The 21,149-nt window shown below is 34.1% G+C and overlaps 1 protein-coding gene across 7 annotated transcripts in view; it reads left to right on the forward strand.

Moving 5' to 3' along the window:
- Ppp1r9a (protein phosphatase 1 regulatory subunit 9A) overlaps window positions 1-21,149 on the forward strand; it is a 287,136-nt gene that overhangs the window by 242,758 nt on the left and 23,229 nt on the right. For 3 of the 7 annotated variants that reach the window (XM_076861323.1, XM_076861332.1, XM_076861340.1), the window contains 5 exons: window positions 2,426-2,655; window positions 4,147-4,243; window positions 4,348-4,519; window positions 19,490-19,647; window positions 20,208-20,454. In XM_076861323.1, the coding sequence (XP_076717438.1) occupies window positions 2,426-2,655; window positions 4,147-4,243; window positions 4,348-4,519; window positions 19,490-19,647; window positions 20,208-20,454 (904 nt within the window). Of the gene's footprint in view, window positions 1-2,425; window positions 2,656-4,146; window positions 4,244-4,347; window positions 4,520-19,489; window positions 19,648-20,153; window positions 20,455-21,149 lie in introns of all 7 variants that reach the window. The other 4 variants (XM_076861314.1, XM_076861347.1, XM_076861356.1 and 1 more) reach the window with 2 other exon arrangements.

The raw sequence follows: 21,149 nt of genomic DNA on the forward strand, positions 1-21,149 counted from the left end.
TATAGATTTTATCATTTATTTATTTTAGTTTATTCACCAGAAACAATGTATTGTTTTAATATAGCACATTATTTTGATAAAAACAATTTTTAAGAATGAGATATTATGAACTTAATACAAGTAATTAATTTTAGGTGCTAGGTGCTACTGGAAATTTTTAGGCAAGTTTAATTCACATTTTTAAAAATTTGTAAGGGAGGAAAAGTCTTAATAAAAGGAAATAGGTATTTTTAGTCTCTATACATGAAATAATGAAGGATTCAAAAGGGCATTTTTAATTGGTAAATTGTAAGGTACTTGTTTGTATGAGCTACGATTCTAGCCATTGTGATTAGTCTTAAATATGTAATTTCATATTTAAAATACCTTTTGAATTACTTTAAAACAATATTTCTTATTGTTCCTATGATCTTTTAAAAATTAAGACATAATTATTCCCCCACTACTAATGATCCGTTTTCTCATTCACACTGAACACTTGTTTTGGTTTTTCCATGTGTTTTAAATGGAGATGAATTAGCAAGGCTATTTTGGTTAAATGGTATTCTCGCTCTGGAGCTCTTTAGTCAAAACACGTCTATACATCATTCATGGTGTCAGCCCAGCACTGTGAATAGTAATTTTTACATTAGTAGTGGTTGATAAATAAACAACTTGATACAAAATGTTTCTTAATAAAAGATATTGTAAAAAAAAAAAAAGAAAAAACAACTAGTCCTGTTTTAAATTGCAATTGTTTCTTGACATAGGAAAAAAAAGTGGATTTTTAAAAACTGGTTACAATTAGGGAAAAAGATTCCCCTGTGATTATAAATGTTTCAGTGGAGCTTATGTGTTAGACTATAAACATTTAACTTAGAAAATACTATAAATTAGTATTTATATTTTTCTTATTATTACATTGGCTTATTATATTCACAGATTAATTTACTATCATGGTTATTCATGTTAATAATATAATTCCTAATTTTGAAGCGTTTTGGGCTACTTTTTAACTTTGTAATTTGTTTTATAAGTATATTTAGTTAAAAATTTGTAGCCAATTGTGGTGGCACATGCCTGTAATCCCAGTGACTCAGAGACTGAAGCAGGAGAATCACAGGTTCGAGGTCAGCCTCAGCAACTTAGTGAGGCTCTAAGCAATTGAATGAGACCTTTCTCAAAATAAAAATGGAAAGGGCTAGGAATATGGTTCAGTGGTTAAGCACCCTTGGATTCAATCACTGGTACCAGAAAAAAAAAAATTACACAAAACACACAAACACATGCACACATACCTGCACACACATATGTGAACATATATATTTCCATTTGCTGAATGGTAGGTGATTTTAGAATATCTTGATTTTGAGAATTTATAATTTATAATGATTCCACAATCTTTCTGAACTTTAAAGAAGGTATAGGAAGTAGATAAAGTACTAGACGGAAAGCTTTGCAGTGATTGTGAATAAGTAACTTTTAAGCCCTTACCTAAGTGATCAGTCTTAAATTTCTGTAGAAATGAAGGTGTTAGAGAAGTACATTGTCAATTCCTAAGAGTACCTAGAAGCAGGGGCTACAGAAAGCTGCCTTTCTGTTCCACTGGAGGGATTAAAATTAATCAAACCAGCATTTACATTTTCACTTACCCACCTTTGTACGTTTATGTGAATTGAGATTTATAAAGATCTGGAAATTCATAACACTGACTGTAATATAATAAGCTACAGACTGTGTTCATGCCATTGAAATAAAGAACGTAATAATATCATCAAAGGTGTTAAAAGAAAAGTAATAATATCTAACATTTATCAGATGATTATTGTCCCCAAGGAACTATTCCAAGCATGCCAATGTGTTATATCACCATTCTGTCATAGAGACGATAACATCGACTCTTGGGAAAATCTAATTACTTACCAAAAGTTTAAGAGCCAATAATGGCAGAAATGAGATTCAAATCTGAGGTGAATAATCCCAGAGTCCCCCTCTTAACCATTGGGCCATCCTGTGATTTTGCTGTTCTCTCCCTGCCTCTCCTCACTCCCTTTTTAGTTAATTTTTGCATATCCTTTTACATTTAAAAAATATCCCCAAAGAAAACACTTTGACATTTGTTAGATAATCATTCAAACTCTAAAATGTCATTTCCTGCTTATAGAATTTCAGACCACAGGATATGAAGGAAAATTCATGGGATTTGGAATCAAATCCGTGTTTTTTATCAGATGTATCATTTTGGACAAATAATTTCTCTTTTGAGGCTTGCATTTTATCCTTTGTGGAATTATGGAAATAATACTTGCTTTTCTCATCTCAAGGTGTTTTGATGATTGAGTATATGTAATAATGGAATTTAATCTAAAACATGCTGTAAAAATATGAGAGACTTTTGCTGCAGACATATCCAAATTATTCTTGCCTTGATATTTGCTTTCTCCAGTTGCAGGCAGCAGAAAATGAGAAAGTGAGGTGGGAACTAGAAAAAACCCAACTCCAACAGAACATAGAAGAGAATAAAGAAAGAATGCTGAAGTTAGAGAGCTATTGGATTGAGGCTCAGACATTATGCCACACAGTGAATGAACATCTCAAAGAGACCCAAAGCCAGTATCAGGCCTTGGAAAAGAAGTACAACAAGGCAAAGAAATTGATCAAGGATTTTCAACAAAAGTAAGCAGCTTTTCATGACTAAAGAGTAGTTATCTGTGTCCAAAACAGAGGCTTATATCCAACACTTTTGTAATATCTAGTGGAATAGAAAAGATGACCTCAAGCTTTTCCCTTTGGGTAGAATAGTGACCACCAAAGAAGTTATTATGTTCTGGAAACCACTTGCATCAGTTTTTCATGTTAGAATGTATTTTGCATATTTTGCCATTTCTTCACAATCATTTGCCTCCTGGTTTTCCTTTTCCTTTTTTCTTTTCTTTTTTTTTATGGTTAATCATTGATAGTAACTATTAAAGTATTTGAACTTCTATTTTCTTTTGGAAACAACTCTATATCTCTGATTTAAAAACAAGAAACCCGGCTAAAGTCTTGCAGAGTGACTGGCTATAGTATTTGCTAAGGAGCATTTGGGGCTTGGATCATGCTGCTTCTGTCTGAATCAATGACTGTAGAATTTCCCCATGACAGGCAGCGTAAATATTGACTGAACTGACCCCCCCCCACCCTGCCACTCTGCATTTCTCAGCTGTTGAAAGAATCACTGGACCCCCAGTTCACTACAGTGAGAGAGACCATCACTACACTCCACTTTTGAATTCCAGCAGCTCTTTCTGCTGCTTTGCTTCCATCTCTTGAATTTTGTTGTAATATCCGAAGGAAAGACTAGGAAAATCTTTGTTATATTTTTTTCTTCAGTTACTTCCTATTGGCTAAAACTAAAAAGAAGTAGTACCAGTACCTTTTCTAGTCTTCATGTCAAGCCTTAGAAGTTAAGTATATGTGTAAGATTCAGCATGTCTCTACCTCTTATCATGGAAATAATATTTTGAATATTGAAAAGAGATTGCTATAAAATTTGTGGCAAAAGAAGGGTAATTGCTCTTTGTTAATGTGAATTCAAGACATCAGTGTTTTAACCTTTTTACCAAAAATATTATACCTAATTTTCTTTGTAATGATTTTATAATAAAGTTTGCCAAATTTCATATCCCATTCTAGCCTCTCAAAATAGAAATATTTCTCTTTCTTACTATATTATATTAGGTGTATGAGAAATACTCTCACACACCCATTCCCTTCTCCATGATAATTCAGAAAAAGAAATCTTAAAATAATCACCTTTGAAACTCTTACCATCCATTCACATCAGTTTACTCATGTACATGACATTAAAAATAGGGAGTCATTTCTACCTGACACACAATTAAATTCTCCACAAAATTACCCAATATATGGGTACCCTAAAATCAGGAGCTACAAATGAAAATCATAATAAACAGAATCAAAATGCTATTCTTTATTTCATGACACATTAATGATGTTTTATTTTTTTTTAATTACTATAAACATTTCCTCTAACTACAGTTGATTTTTGTTTATTTAAATAGCTCTTTGTTTATCCCCATTGTGAGATTTATTGTTCGGTAAGAACTCACATTACCTCACCTATTAAGTGTCTCATACAATCATATGTATTATTTTCTTCTTAAGAGAGCTTGATTTCATCAAAAGACAAGAAGTAGAAAGAAAGAAAATAGAAGATTTAGAAAAAGCTCATCTTGTGGAAGTTCAAGGCCTACAAGTGCGGGTGAGTTGTATTCTCTAAGCTTCGAAACATGTGATAGTTTTACCTGGCACTTGGAGAGGAGTGCTGGTTTAGAGTTTTACAGATGGATATTTTTGTTTTTCTAGATTAGAGATTTGGAAGCTGAAGTGTTCAGACTACTGAAACAAAATGGGACTCAAGTTAACAATAACAACAACATCTTTGAAAGAAGAACATCTCTTAGTGAAGTCTCCAAAGGAGATACCATGGAGAACTTGGATGTCAAACAAACATCTTGTCAGGATGGCTTAAGTCAAGGTTCGTGTAGCCTAGCCTTGAAAATCACTTTTAAACTACACAATTTGGACTCACATTCTTCTTTTCTGATTCAGAGAATCCAGAGTTGTAAATCCTTCCTACTTTTAAAAAGCAGAAAAGTCTTATTAGAGTAGGACTCCATCATTTTACCTCTAATCTTATCAAAAATAAATGCCTTAATATAAACAATTAACAAAATCCCAACTAAAAATGAACTGAGTATTATTTTAAACCATAATGTTGACTAACTTAATAATCTGCCTTAAAAATGATAGTCCATCTCATCAAGAATAAACCACACTACTTTGTACTAATGAATAAAACTTAGAATTTTTCAGTCCTTAGAATAAAGATCATTTTCATAATATCAGAAGGCCAACTATCTGCTTCTGACACTTGGAATTCATTTAGTTAAGATGACTAAGATTCTCTGTTCAGTTTTGTGCTTTTACCTTAGTGTCCCACGTGTGCCTCTCATCTTTCCTGTCAAAGACCAAATAAGACCAAAACACTGGATTGGATAGGACCATGAATAAATCACTTATGTTCTCACCCCACACATCATATATAGATTGTGAGTATATGAATACAAATGAAGGTTTCATATCTATAATGCATTCATAAATTAGAAACTGTGTGAGATTTGTATAAACAGGAGAACAGAAAACATTTGATTTCATCTTCTTTAAACATACACACACACACACACACACACACACACACACACAGAAAGAGAAAGAAGTCCTTAGAGAATAAAAATAGAAGAATATTGTGCAGCAGATTTTCATGATTGGACCAACAACTCATAGACAGCAATTTGAGATGTAGTAAAACCATGCTAATAATGAGCTGTTGAGTTTTTGATGATCATTCTCACATATTAGAATGTCTCCAGTGAGATTTTTCTTGTAAATAAGTGTTTATATCCTGTCATTAACTTAAAACTAACCTTACACATTAAAAATGAAAAGGATTGAAATTTTTCATTCAAAATTGAAGTGATATCTGAAGAGATGCATTCATTCATTAGGTTTATGTCTTTCTGATGAATTTTCTCTAAATCAGGTATAATTAATAAATGACATCTCCCAGGCAGCTGAAAGAGGGGGATTTAGCTCCAGCATTACCACCAACCTGGAAGCTGTGTGACTGCAAGAAGATCACTTGACTTCTCTGGGTTTATTTTACTATGTATCATGCAAAAATACTGACAGTTCTTTCTGTACCACTTTATTCTAGGGTATTTTGAGGCCACCTGACTTAGTCTATGAGCACAGAAAAGTAATTTTATTAGAGTTTATGGAATTATGATTTTTATACCTGAAACACCATATGATTGATATCTAAAGAAAACCATCAGAAATCAAACCAATGGGGTTTTTATTCATCTTTTTGAATGCTTAAAATTAATTTTATTTTATTATAAATACATGTTCCTGCTGTGGTATATACAAAAAATATGATCAGTAACCAGTAGCTTTTCATTACTATTCACTTCTTTCAGTTTAGAAATCTGTATCTTGTCAAACATATAATTAATGGTATTTATTAAATTATATGACTATAAAAGATCAACAAACTATACTATTAACATGCTGATTTGGATCAAAACCTTACATTTCTTCTGAACCTTTTTTCTTTTCTACACCCTCCATTTTGCCACATAATTATCAGTTTCCCTAGCAACACTGTCGGTTCACAGTGAGATGCAGAGACTACTAATTCTTACTGAAGCCAATCCGTGCTTGTGCGGTAGAGGTAGACTCAGCCATCTCAGACATTAGCAGCATACATTATCAAGCACTGCTCTTCTAGTTCTGCTGCCGAGGACAGGCAGTGATAAATCTCCTTGAATTTCAATTGCTTGATCACATAAACTAAAATGGCTTGGTCAGTAGCTACATAGAATGCTCTGGAAAGCACTTTTCTAAATTGATCCTTTGCTTCTGTTGCTAGGGAACGCTAAAGTACTAGAGTTTAGAAAGGCGGGTAAGCACGGGCCATTCAGCCTTTAAAGATCCCCCTGCCACCTTTTAGCAAGGGCATAGTACAAGGCTTGCAGCCAGCCCCCTGGTTGTGCCCGTTAGGTGCCACATCGTCCTCCTGACCTCTTGTGACCATCCAGTTCTGATAGGCTTTCTGAGCACTGGAGTGTTAAATGAGCAGCTTAGCATGTTTGGGGGCCTTGAGGAAGCTCATGAAGCAAAGCAATTACAGGTCAATGAAAAATTGTATCAGATGAAATAGTGAAAGAGCGGGAAAGGCAAGAGGAGTAGAGGAGGCAGACAGGAAAGAGGAGGAAAGGAAGAGCCCATAAGCACCCATTTCTTCACAGGGTCTTGTGCTCTTCTAGAACATAGCTTCCTGAGACTGGATGGTTACATGACTCTCAATGTTGACTCATTGTGCATTTTGAAGAACAAAATTGTTTTTCAAACCATGCAAAACTTTATCACAGTTAAAATTATACTTGAACACCATTTTGTATGTTTCTCTGTATAAAGTAAGCCAACTTAAATATGTCATTGAAATTTTGATAAAGTAAGTACATACAATGCATTGCTTACTATATCCTACTACTTTTTTCTTATCGTAATTACATGAAATAAACATAACAAGTTTTTTTTTTTTTTTCATATGGAGGTACTCTAGACCCCAGATCTCTTCTAGTTTACACCAACGTGCAAGTCAAATTTAGTTTCCATGTGTACAAGGGTAGGAGAAAGGATCATTTTGCCCTTTTGCCGTGTTTCCAGTTTGTTCTTGCTTAATGCTTGAATACTACTGTTGTATGTGAGAGTTCTCTGTCTTGTATCCAAGGGCCCTAAAATGACTCAGCATGTATGGCTGCCCAGCTGTTAAGGTCAGGCTTAGAATAGAAGCAGAGAATAAGTCTGAGAAATCTTGGTAGGTAAAAGGATTGTAAGTTTAGTTTGATACAATTTTATAGAAAAATTGCTAAACTATAACATGTTTTTCCTGCACTTTTAGATATTTCAGGAGCCTTTTGATATGATACACATTTCAGCTTCAAATATTATACAGACTGTTTTGTTAGCGAAAGATTATGCAGATTCAATAGAGATTGAAAGAAAGAGTGGAAATTACATATGTAGGCAGATTAATATTACCCCACTTTGAGAGGTAAAGAGTAAGTAGGATATCATTTAAAAAGTTATGTTGAACACTAAATACCTGCTTTCTGGCATTCTTCAGGTAGGACTCTGATTTGTGAGGGAAAGGGTGACTTCTAGGTAGAAAGGAAGTACTAGACTTTAACCATGTATACAACAAGGTATATAATTTGTAAAGTGGCTGGGATTAAGCATGAGGAAGAGGAGGGTTTGATAGGAGACAAATAAACAGAACCTATGGCACAATATAGGTATCTTAAGATGAGAGAGTGTTCAAAAAGGGAAAAAATTAAATAATAATGATTTTCTTTTCTTGTTTCATAGACCTCGTGTTAAAGTTATGGCCATTTGAAGTAGCATAGAGTGTCCTTGAGTGAAAATGGAAGTCCAATGTCTGAGGAAAGGTTGATGCATAATTTTGTAACTGTTGTATTCCATTTACAGTTAGGGGTATAACAAGAGCTGAGTCACCTGTAGGTTTGTGAGGTAATTCAAAGACCTCTGTGAAGCTTGAGTATTGCTCTTCTTTCTCACAGTCACCTACTCAGCCAAACAAATCACAAGTTGGATGATAATGCGTGTTACTTTCATAAAAGTATGAACATGGAAGGTTACATTAAGTATTTTATGGTTCCTTTAATTACTTACTGTATTTAAATACCACCTCTTCCACCTATTAATTGTGTGACTGTAGAATGTTATTTAATATCAGTGGTTTGGGAAAAGTGAAATAATTATAAAACTAAAATTTATAGAGCTAGTGTGAGGATTAAGTGTGACCAAGTTAGTTAAATACTTTGTGCAGAACCTAGCACATAGAAAGATCTTAACGTCGCCATCACAGTAGCACTGATAAACAAGGGCTGCCGTGAGCATTTTAACTGTCCCTCTGTAGTGATCTGTACATAGCTCTAGAAGCCAAAAGACAGCTTTAAATTCTTTATTTATCTTAACTTTTCTATAAACCCCATGTAGTAATGAAATGTGGCAAGTCCTGGCATGGTGCCTTCTATAAGTTGCCCATTTATAACGCCAGTTTTGGAGGGAAGAGATCCTCAACCATTTCCTAAATAGTCATTCTCTTCTCAAAACAAAGTAAAAAAGAATAAAAGAAAAAGAAAAAAAAAAAGATTGTGCTCTACCACTGAACCACAACTTCAGTCCCAAACTCTAGCTTTCTTAACTTTCAGACAGAGGTTTCCCTGTTTTCACAGGGAAATTATAAAAAACTTAAGATCAATGCTAATTATAAAAGTTGACAGTCATACCCACCTCCTTGTCCATCAGGAATTTGGTTTAATAAGATTATACCTGATGACATGAGATAAATTGGAAGTGGCCATTTGGGATTCTACATAATTTATAGAATAGTATAAACAAAACAGCCACAATGAAATATTAAAAAGTAGCTAAGTCTATTTTTTTTTCTTTTTTAAGAGAAAATTCTGTGGCACAGGTGCCTGAGACACACTGCTCTCTGCTGTATTTTGTAGCAAGATTTCTATAAGTGGGATTGCTGGGTTAAAGAGCAAATGACTTAAAAACCTGAATAATCCCAAGTGAAATAAGTAAAAAGTGGCATACTCTCAGCCACTTTTAAACTCAGCCACAAGTAAACCAGTACAACAAGACAATGCAGAAGCAGACTGACACACTTGTGTCAATGTGGGAATAATACAGAAGTACACTGTGGACCTGTGGGGTAAGGGTGGACTGAGAAATGATGCCAGGATGAAAGTTGATGACCCCACCTCACATCATCATGAAGTAAGTTCCAAATAGATTAAAATCTCAAATACTACAGGCAAGATTTAAAACTTTTGATAGGAAACATATAATATTTATATGATTACCTGAATAAAATATAAAAATTCCAAAGCATAAGGAAATTTTGATAACTATAGCCATAGTAATAGTAAGAAAATCAAATCAATAAAAGATCCTATAAAATACATGGAGAGAGAAGCCAAAAATTGTCAGAAGATATTTATAGTAGAACAATAGTATCTGTATAGATTGATAGATACAGTTAGTTACCTGAAATATATTAAAGAGGTCACACCAGTCATAAGATACAACTTAACAGAAAAATGGACAGAACATATAAGTAAACATTCAGCTTCACTAGCAAAATTGAAATGGGTGGAAAAATGAAGGAAAACTCATACAAACTTTTTGTTCAAACAATATGGTACTCTCTAGTGAAATGGATGTACAAATTCTGTAATCCAATAATTTCACTTTGATGTGTATGTTTGCCCTACAGAAGCTCTTGACAATGAGTACCCAAAGACATGTTTGAAAGTGTTCACCATTAGGACTGGGAGTGTAGCTCAGTTGTATACTTGCCTATCATGCCCAAGGCCCTGGGTTCAATACTGGCAAGGCAAAAAAAAAAAAAAAAAAAAAAAGTTCACAACATTATTCATAATAGCTGCAGTTAAACATTCGTCCTAGTCACATCTTTGAACGTAAAGTTGAACAAACAAAAATATAATAGACTATTTTATACAATGTATTACTGTGTAAATAAATATCAAGGAAGTAATACTAATCAATATATTCCTTAGGAACACGTTTATAGAATATGTAGAAGAAAAAGCAGGGGCTACAAATGGAAATGGGCATAGAAAGGGTTTCAAAATCATTAGTTTTATTGTTGAGACTTGATGAAAGTTACGTGAGTGTCTTTTTTGTTTTCCATATGACGTGTGTATGTACATTTTTTCTAAATAAATTTTTAATATATTTTTAATTGTAGATGGGCACAATACCTCTCTTTTATTTATTTAATTTTACATGGTTGAATTGAATTTAGTGCCTAATATGTGCTAGGCAAGTGCTCTATCACTGAACTACAACCCCAATCCCCTAAATAAAATATTTTAAAATAGGATTTAAGTAAAATAATTGAAAGGTGAAGAATGAGAAAAGGCACATGGATGCACCTGTGTACGCGTGCACACACACACACAAATTAGGCTTAATATCATCAGTTTAAGATTTAGTAAGAAAAGCTAGCATCAGCCAGAAATCTATACTGATTTGGAGGTTCCTGGGGTCACCAGACTCCTCTAAGAAATCATTTTTGTTGTTCTTTTTTTCCTTTCTCCTGAGCCTCAGTGTTCATGACTCTTCTCAGCTACCTGGGGATTTGAGGCCAGGCCAGACCCTTACCACCATGTCTGATTTATTTACTGATTGATTTTGAGGATACATTAAACATTCACTTTGAGCATTGGACCCAGAATTTTAAAATAGGGTTAAAGTCATGATTCAAGCCGGAATTCATTAAACAGAAAGTTATTAAAAGAAGAGGGAACGCTTGCACTGTTTTATCAGGAGTGTCACACACAAGAGCATTAGATACAGGGCAATGAAGTAATTATTCCAACCTGTCACATTGTTTAGTTCAAAATTGAGGTGAGAGGAATTCTGGAGTTGATTCAAGCTTAAATCATGCATACAGAAATAATTTCTTGATAAACTTTCATAATTTTCATTTTTCTGTAAAAAAATTCTTTTCAATTCTTTTTAATCCCTAAGTGATAATTTTGACAATGAAATGTTACTGAATTTTCATTAATTAAACAGTGAACATTCCTGGCAAATCACTATGGAAAATTTTAATGAAAAGCAAAATGAATGAGAAGTTCATAGATATGGATTATTTGGGGGTATATCATAAAACCATAATCTGTCCATTCACTTAAAAGGCAAAGCACCTAAATTGCCTGTCTAGTAACATGCAAGTTTTCAATCTGTCTACATGTAAACCATTAAAATTTTGGTTGCCAAATCCATGAGACATTCAAAAGAATGTATTCAGTTGTAAAAGAATGGCTCTCCTTGGCCCACATTTCTCACTCATCTCCATAAATTCATAGCAGTCACCGGATCCTTCAGTCGTTCTGTGGTATACATTAGTATCAGAAGACCTCTAAAGTTATTTTAGTAGGAAATATGAAGTGATTTTGTCAGAATGATCTTTAACTTATTAAAAAGCTCATTTTCTGTTCATTTTAGGAAAAGTGGACTACTTTATATTTTGACGTTTGAATTTTATTTGTGTTTAATAGAACTCTAAGGCAGGTTATGATGTAGAAGTAAAGATAATTTTAACCCAATGGGTGATTCCAAGGAAACTTCACAAAACAGATATATTCCAGAGTTTTTCTTAACATTTAACTATATGGTCCAGTTCACCAAGGAATTATAATTACATAGATTGGAAGATAATTCTTAGTTATGTTAAGGTGAAATTGACTAAAAGAACAGACTGAGAAATCAGGGTAGAAGGATCTAAAAATAGGAAGGAGATGGTTTGTATATGAAGTGTTGCCCAGGACTCCACATGTTTCACTTAAGATATCTAACAGCCAAGAGGGAAACATGGTCAGTCACAGAGGTTGAAGCATTTGTAAAATTAAAATGAGAACAGATGAGTTACTATTTCTGGAGTCAGGACCAGAAAATTCTCCTGTGTATATAGTTCTGAAAAATGTGCCAACCATACTGGTTCTATAATTACAGTGTAAAGATCCTTGGGGCTTTTTCTGTTAATGCAGGGACTAACATCAAGTTATGATTAAGTTCTTTTAGGTGGACTTAAAGTAATTTGCTTAAGTAGTGTGCAGTAATTATGCCAAGATCTATAGGAAATAAATCCTTGCAAGGAAATTTAAGAAACATTAGAATGTAGGTACACTGAGAACTATGTTGATTGTGAATTTTATTCATGATACCAAGGAGGTTTTGGAAATTCAATCAGGTATGTGCTTTGGTTTAAAATTAATATTTGATTTATTCAAGTTGCAGTATCAAAACCTAGTTTTTAAAATTTTTAAATTTGACTTGCAAGTCATTTTTAAGGGATTTTAAACCATATTTAGTTTCTGTTTACAAAGTTAGCTAAACATCTCTAGGCATTTAAAATTACATTTATGAATTTTTTATATTTGACTTCCAATTTAAGTACTATTATTGGCAAACTGACAGTCTTCTAAAGTACTTAAGAAATTTTTATGCGTTGATTTTAAGTGTATTTTATAAGCATTGTGAACCCTAAGTTTTCTTCTTTCTCTCTCTCACTTTTTTTTTCTTTTTCTTTTTCTTTTTCTTTTGTTGTTGTTTGTTGTTGTTGTTGTTGAGCAATACTGGAGATTGAACCCTTGGGGCACTCTACCTCTGAGCTACATATCCAGCCTCTTTTATTTATTTATTTTTTAATTGTGAGAAAGAGTATTGCTAAGCTTCTGAGGTTGCTCGCCAATTTACAATCTTCCTGCCTCTGCCTCCCATGTTGCTGGGATTACAGGTGTGCACCACCGTGCCTGGCTATGAATCCTAAATTTTCTAATGCTGCTCATAACCCAATCTTCTCATGGTTGAAAGGTAACTTTCCCATTTTGCAAAACAACTCTCATCTCAGGCAACTGAGTTTACTTTCTCCTAAAGCCATAAAATCTGATTTCCCCTGTACTGATCAAGTAAGTGATTAAATCACATTGTGTAATTGTGGAGGTTACCTACTTAATTAACATGCATATGGTCACAGATATACACAGATTTTGGCTGAGAAACTGATTAGAGTCCTGAAGGAAACTGTAAATGAAAACTCAGATGTTTATTGTTATTGTGTCACAGACACTGCAGTGTGAAGACAAGAACTTTCACGTGTCCTTTCTCTCCAGACCCAGCTTGTACCCACGACCTCATGGTTCTACTCACAAAAGTCTGTCTACAGCCAGTTTGTCATTTGAGTAGATATTATATTTCCTTTGTCTTTTAGGCTACGAAGATCTCTTCTATCAGATTCCACAAACAACTGACAGTGAAAGAATCCTGAGATATTTAAATGTCTTTCCCTTTCATCTGAATCCAAATTCTTTTTGTGTGTGTGTGTGTGTTCAGCCATTTTATTTTTATTTTTTTTTTCACATTTTTTTTTATTGGTTATTCAAAACATTACAAAGATTGCAGAATCCAAATTCTTTATCTTCCAAATTCTCAGTGTCAAGTCTTCCTAGAGTTTCAAAAGACATTTGATTTGAGTTTAAGATATCTCATGTATTCTCTTATGATGGGCAACCACTACCTCTCTAATAGTCTGGTGGCATTACTGAAAAGCCATTCCTGGAATATAAACAGCAGAATTTGGACTTTGCACATTGAGTATGGGAGTACAGAATGATCTTAACCTAAAGAAGGCTAAGTTAGCTGTTTGGCTGTATCAAGAAAGCACTACACTAAAACAAATAGCAAAGTTATATTTCAAAGGCCATATAGATAGTTTCAAGATTGTATGTATACAGAAGTAAAAATGAATCACTTAATATTCTTTCAGTGATTATCAAATGACATGTAATTTATACAACAATAATTTCAAACTTAAGAGATTAGAAAATAGTCATAATCTTCTATTAGTTCTGAAATGGCAAGAAATCAGTTTCCTAGAAATTTTATAAATACTACTTGGGGCACAAAATTGATCAGCCCTTATATAAAGAAAACCAACTATTAATAGAATTCAAAGTGAACCCCATAGGCAGATTCCTAACAAAAATGCTGTCAGGGGTGGAAGTTATGTAACTTGGTCTCAAATTATCATATTTGATTCAGTCCATCTTCCCCATACAATGCTAAAACAAAGTAGTAACTGGAAGGCAAGCCATAGGGCCTTATTTGAATCATCTGGCAGTCAGTATGGTGTCCAGTCAGGCAAACAATCACCATGGATGTAACATAGGAGCAGCTTTCTTATGTAGGGAGGGCTTATAGTCACACAGATTTCTACAGGGTTCCCAGGACTCGAATGAACATCTGGAAATCTTAAGTCCTGAAATAGCAGAGCTAATCAAATTAAAATGGAATTAAGATGTCTCTAAAAGAAAATATACCAAATATGTTGGGTTTTTTTTCCTCTTTTTAAATTAATTCTAAGTATAAAAGTAGTATATAAATGCATAAGATTACATAAAATATGTAATATGAAAAAAATTCACATTACACATAAGATTAAAGTACCTTTTGACCGACATCCCCTAATCTAATAGTCTGGTAGGAAGTGTGTCTTTACAATTTTTCTAAGCAACTATTTACCATTGTATAATCTTTAATGTTACTGTTTTCTGAATATTTTAAATGAATGATACATGTTGTTTTACAACTTGCTTTACTCAGTGACTTGCTAATCTCTGTATGTCAAATAATAAAGACATTTGAGTGCTTATTATGTAGTAGTCACTCTTCTAAGCACTCAGATCTATTAATGCATTTAATCTTCATAACAATGCAGTGATTATGTTATGCTATTATCATTCAGGTTTGCAGTTGAGGATCCTGAGGGACCCCTGAGAAGTTAGGTAAATTGCCCAATTTTGTGGTAGAGATGCTTGTTCTGGATTCTATTGCAGGAAGACTAACTCCAGGTCTACTCTCAGAGTAACCATTTTACACTGTCTCTGTGAGTTTCATAAACCTACCTCCTGAATGCAATACGCATCAACCCAAATCCCAGTGGGCCCATCTTTTAGAACTTGCAGTGACTGTGAATAATATGCAGATACTGTTCAAGTTTTAAAATGGCACCGAGTGCCTCATTATGCTCCACTTTTCAGTTGACAGCAGCATAAGTGAGGTATGACTGTTTTTGAGGGGAATAACGCACATATGAATGTGGAGCAGACCCCATTGTTATGCTCCTCCATTCCCCTGGTTCCCTTGCTGTCCGTATCTGATCCTTGGGCAACATTCCATTTACGTCAAAAATAACGTCAATCCAGTGAAAAAAACTGAATGACTCACAGTATTACTGTAGGGAACTGGTTTCTGTGTAATATGATATATAACATCCTAATTTCATAGAGCATTTTTCATAACAGCTGCTAAAATCGTAATCAAATCCATTAAATTCTTTTAAAGACTCCAATTTGAAACAGTATTGAAACTATTCTAAAAAATGCAGGTAAGTGAGGTCCTGCCCACACAAACCGCTCCATCATTAACTCCTGCATATCTCCTCAGAATGTATCTGCCTGTATCTATTGATCACTTGAGTCTGTTCCTCTTTTGTATTTCTAGCGTATTTGAGTCAAAGGCAGGTTATTTAACTGACTAGAGGATCTGAAAGATAGAATAAATAAGAAATCAGAGGAGGAAAAGGAAATTTTTCTCTTGACCCTCATGGACAACAGAACAAGGTATATTGCAAAGGAAGAAGGGAAAAACTGAGGTCTTGCATTTGGGGAAGCAGGGTTGTATTATTGATTAAGATCTTTCTCTAGGGAATGAGTGACAATAAGGAACATGGCTACCTAAGCCCTTACATCTAGCAGCACTTAACTTAGAAATATTGAGCCCGTTGTATTTCTCCTGTCACACTGCCATCTCCAAAACTGACAGCTAATGTTTTTTAATAAGAATTTTATTCCTTTGATAAATACAAAGCCAAATAAAATCCCTGGGTTTTTTTTTTCTTTCCTGTTGCTATATAATTCTGTGAGTTTACATAGTTAGTCCCTGACATGTATTTTTCTTCAGAACATAAAACCAAAAAGAGAATTCAAGTAAAGCAGAAGAATGTGTAGTTTATTTCCATATGTAAGAATGACCCTCCAGAAAGAGCATAGATTTCTAGGCATGATCACTATCAAGTCTCTTCCATAGAAACTTAAGGTACAAGTTAGTACACAAATGAGTAGCCTTCTCTGAGCCTCAGTTTTCTTATGTGAAGAATAAGCTTGGACCAGAATCCCAGTGTTCTCTTGAGGTGTAACATTCTGGTTCTTATATTTCATGGTGACAAAATATAGACAGATCACACTTCTGGTTACCCAGCAGCATAAGTCTCGTGCATTTTCCTCCCATCTACACATATCTCTTCTAATACTCATTAGAATGTTACTTACAGTGTCTTTTGTCTGTGCATCTTATGGATAGTGCTCCTTCCAGCTTCATTCTGGTATAAGTGCTGTTGAAGTCAAAGTTCTCAGCACCATTTCATTTTTCTGGTTCTCAAAAAGAAAAAAAAATCAGAATGGAATATAAATTACTGGCTTGTAATCCACAATCACTGCTCTAAAGTGGCTCTGATATTTGCTTTCAGACTCTCAAAAACTGGTAAGTGCATGCAATGTTTTGTAATGGGTTTAAGGCATGCTTTTCAGATGCCAGCTAAACATATCACTAATAGACATAATTTTGTGAGTGCGCTCAAGCAGTTTGCACCTAGTCAACTGATGTTAAAGCAAATACACCATACTGCCATTTTGAGTTGTCTAACAGCAGTACCAGAGGAATTACTGAATATTAGTAGAACTTGGAATCTTAGAGTAGATTCTCTGCAATCTTAAGTCCTGCTAATAAGACATTTTCATTTCTCCTCATTTCATTTGTTCAGTAGCCAGTGATGGAGCAGCTACTGCAGTGCAGTCTTGGATGTGGGTGTTTTGCTGGGTTCTGTAGGGTCAGAAATCCATTGCAAAAGGAACCATGTTTACAAAAATGAAACAGACTTCTTCCTTGGGTATGTCTATCACCAAGTAACTAGTTATCAAACCAACCAGACATGAAATCATCTGAGAGGTAGTTTGTTTTTTAGTTCTCAACATATCTTTCTTTTTTTCCTAATAAATATATGAAAGATAAATGGCAATATTCATATGTAGACTGTGAAAGATCTGAGTTTCCTAGATTAGTCACATCTTGTATGATTTTAAAATTTAAAATACTGGACTCTGGTGGCATTAAAATCTTAACAGTAGTAACCTTTCAACATTAGCTAAATTGGAGTGGGTAGCCAGTAGCATGGGAGTCAAGATACCATAATCATCATGGCTGCTCAGCTAGCTTTATAGAGAAGGGTAAGCTACTCTGGTTTTCTCAGCTTTGGGAGTGGAAACTATCCACTTGCATTCTGTCTCACAAAGCTGTAATGAGAAACAAATGAGGTGAAGAATGTGACAGTATTTTGTATTGTAGATCATACAATCCAAATATGAAACAGAAAAGATGTAAAACGTGCATGTACTGCAGCATTTCTAATTATATTATTGCTTTCTTCTATGTGATGTTCTGCATTTTATATGTAAACAGAGCTTGCAAGGTTGACTTTCTCCCAATTATCACAACTAATGAACTCTTAATGGGCAGCTGTGAATATAGATTTTATTGGAAGGAGGAAATTAAAGTGATCAAGGAGATTATTTTTTCTCCATTGGCATGTAAAAAAGTAAAGAGAATACTAATTAGAAAATATCTAGTTGTTCTTTATGTATACTTGCATGGTCTGACTTTTCTGATTACTCTTTTTTTATTCAAGTATAGGAAATGAAAAGTCAAAACCTTGTGTAAATGTTGTCGTTGGATGGATATATCTTCTGGGTAAAAATATATTTACTTGTATTTGTTAGAACCGTATGCCAAATACTCCATTTCATGTATAAGAGACACAACATGAGGTGCTTCCATGTTTTGGTTTTATTGTGTAGTTAGAACACATCTTTATAATAATGCTATAAAAGGAATTATCTGGGCTAATGTTAGTGGAAGAATTTGTTTTATTCTGTTAATACCTTTGCATATGTTTTCTAGAACTCAGGTTTTTTCTTATTTTTAATAATTTAAATCCAGAAGCACTTAGTTACTAATTCCTTGAATCTGGTTTCATTTGATGATTGCCATCCTGAAAAGATTAAATATTATTAAAGATCAAAATACTTTATTTTGAAGGAGTGATTCATATGCAGATGTAAGAAATAGTAACATTCCAAATAAATGTGGGCAAAATATGCTGTCTGAAACTAATACCTAGGTATGTTCATGAGTAAAGTTTCCTTGTCCCTTTTAGAGTATTAATTTCCATGTCCTGATTAAAGTCTAGGTGGCACAATTAAAGGTGGTAAGAGACAGACTAATGAGGACCACATTGGACTCTTCCTTTATTACTTCATTGTCTTTCTGTTCCGCTTTCTGTCTCTCCCACTTCTTTCTTTTCCTCCTCCTCCCCACCTCCCCTTTTCCTCCCTCTCCCCTTGGAGTATTTTTATTTAAAGACTTAAACATTTTCCTGGAAAACCAGCATAGTTTCTGTTGAAGAGAGAAAGTATTCAGAAAAAGAAATGAGACAGAAACACAGATAACCTAGAATATAAACTTAGAAGTTAATGAAAGAAAAGAAAATGTTTTTCCTACTGCATCCATAATGCTAGTACATATGGTTGTTTAATTTTTATTCATGTGGCCAGATCTGGATTTATTTCTTCAACTATCTTAAATTTTCTGGTTAAATCAATTCTGTAATTCTGTTCTGATCTTTGTACAGCATTCCAAGAGAAACAAGTTAGGTTTCAGAACTGGGGTAGAAAAATATATTAAAACCAAAGTGATATAGCCTATCAGAAATTTGGAATAGAAAATTCATGCCCATGGTCACCTGCAATTGCCCACACATGATCTTTGCAACCTGACTTTTTTATCTTTAGGATTTCTAAGATCTACCCACTTTGATATACTTTCACCTGATAACTGTGACTACAAACACTCCAACATGCATACAAGTAAATGAATGCAAATCAGTGCTTTTTATATGTTGTAGGAAAATGTTATGCTCTTGGGATGTTTGATTTTCATTTTTGCCTGGGTCATCTTTAGTGTTGGTTTCTCAATTTCTCCTAAACCCCACTAATTTCTTTGTTATCTGTGGGCTATCAGGCTGTAATGGATAGCACCTCTTTCCTGATGTTATTAATAACCTTGAGATTTTGTTTTCAACGTCTGTGGTCTATCTTTTCCAAAGGTTTCTCTCACTAATTATTTTGCATCATTCTTTTCTTAGACTTGAATGAAGCAGTCCCAGAAACAGAACGCTTGGATTCAAAGGTCCTAAAAACTCGAGCCCAGCTTTCCGTGAAGAACAGGCGGCAGAGGCCCACTAGGACAAGACTCTATGATAGTGTCAGTTCAACAGATGGGGAGGACAGTCTAGAGCGAAAGGTGGGTATCCTTGACAGTTCTCAGACTTGTGCTAGACTCTTTCATAATTCCTATAGCTTACTGAAGATAATGGTTCTTTTGCAACCAGAATCTGTGCCCTAACTGGAAACAACTGGAAAAGCTCCTGTCTTTGTCTCCTGAATTTACACAACTTCTTATATTATCATAATTCAAACTCTTTTCTCTATTCATTCATCAAACTATCCATGAATGTTATCCATATTGTCATATTTCATTATGGTGCTTTTGATATTCAGCTGTTAGTTTTACCTAGTAGGAAATAATGAGTGTATAAGTAATTGTTTCTGTATGTTTTAGGTATTTGTGTAGATTCAGCATTAATATGGTGAATTGTTATGAACGATGCCTTCCTTTTGGTAAACCAACAAACAAATATTCCTTTTCATGGGTATTCACTAAAAAAAGATTGGTCTTATTTCAAAGTAAGTATTGCATAGAACTGATCACAGTGGCATAACCTCCTGTATAATCTCTTATACCAACAGCCTTCAGACAGTCTCTATAACCTCATGCATATTACCAAATCAGTTCCGCCCAAGGGTCTGAGAACTTCTTCTCCAGAATCAGATTCTGGGGTTCCACCCCTCACTCCAGTGGCTAGCCATGTGCCCTTCTCGCCTGACCACATAGCAGAGTTTCAAGAAGGACCGCTGCACCCAGAAAGGGGGCTTTTCTCCTCTGTTTGGGGAGACACTTCGCTTTCCTCTCCTTCAAAATCTGATCATGATATGGAAGAACCTCCCTGCCCCCATCAAGCTGCCAGAAAGAAAATATTACGAGAAAAAGGTATTGTTAATTTTGATGTTATTGTTCTGCTTTTGCTTTGTGTGACTTTGCTAATACTCCAATTTGTGCAGTTTAAAAATGACTTGTCTCACAGTCATAAGTCTTTTGTCTTCTCACAGCTATTACTATCCTTTTACCTTATGGAATAAGAGCAATCTCCACTCCCATGTATTTTGTGTTATTTGTTTTAATCTTTTCCTGTTCATTTAGAGTTTTTATTCCTTTGGCTCTCTACAAGTTTATTATTGAAGGAAGTTCTTTGAATGACCTTCTAAAGATTATGTAGAATAACAGCTCATAGTTTCAATAAACACTAACATAGTCATAGAGAAAAAATAGTATATATTGAAGATCAAAGTGATGTAGGTCACAACCCATTGATTGATTTTTATTCCAAATACTTTTCGTAATAACAATTTATATTACAGTGAGTGTAATAGAATAGCTGTGATAAAGATAACATAGGGAGGCTGATCAAATAAATTAAATTTTAAAATAGGCTCCTAGAATTATACCAAAATTTTATAGCAGCATTAGTAGACTTTTGTATTTTTAATTATATATTTTACTTTATAGAAAAAATCAATTTTTGATTAAACAAGCTAACCAGTGTTGAGAGGTATAAGGCATAGGTTTATTCTCCTTCCTGTTCTGATTTTTTTCTTTAAAGTAAATTAAGTAACTTTGGTTGTATT

The sequence above is a fragment of the Callospermophilus lateralis genome, chromosome 1 (assembly GCF_048772815.1).
Source record: "Callospermophilus lateralis isolate mCalLat2 chromosome 1, mCalLat2.hap1, whole genome shotgun sequence".
In the NCBI taxonomy this organism is placed as follows: domain Eukaryota; kingdom Metazoa; phylum Chordata; class Mammalia; order Rodentia; family Sciuridae; genus Callospermophilus; species Callospermophilus lateralis.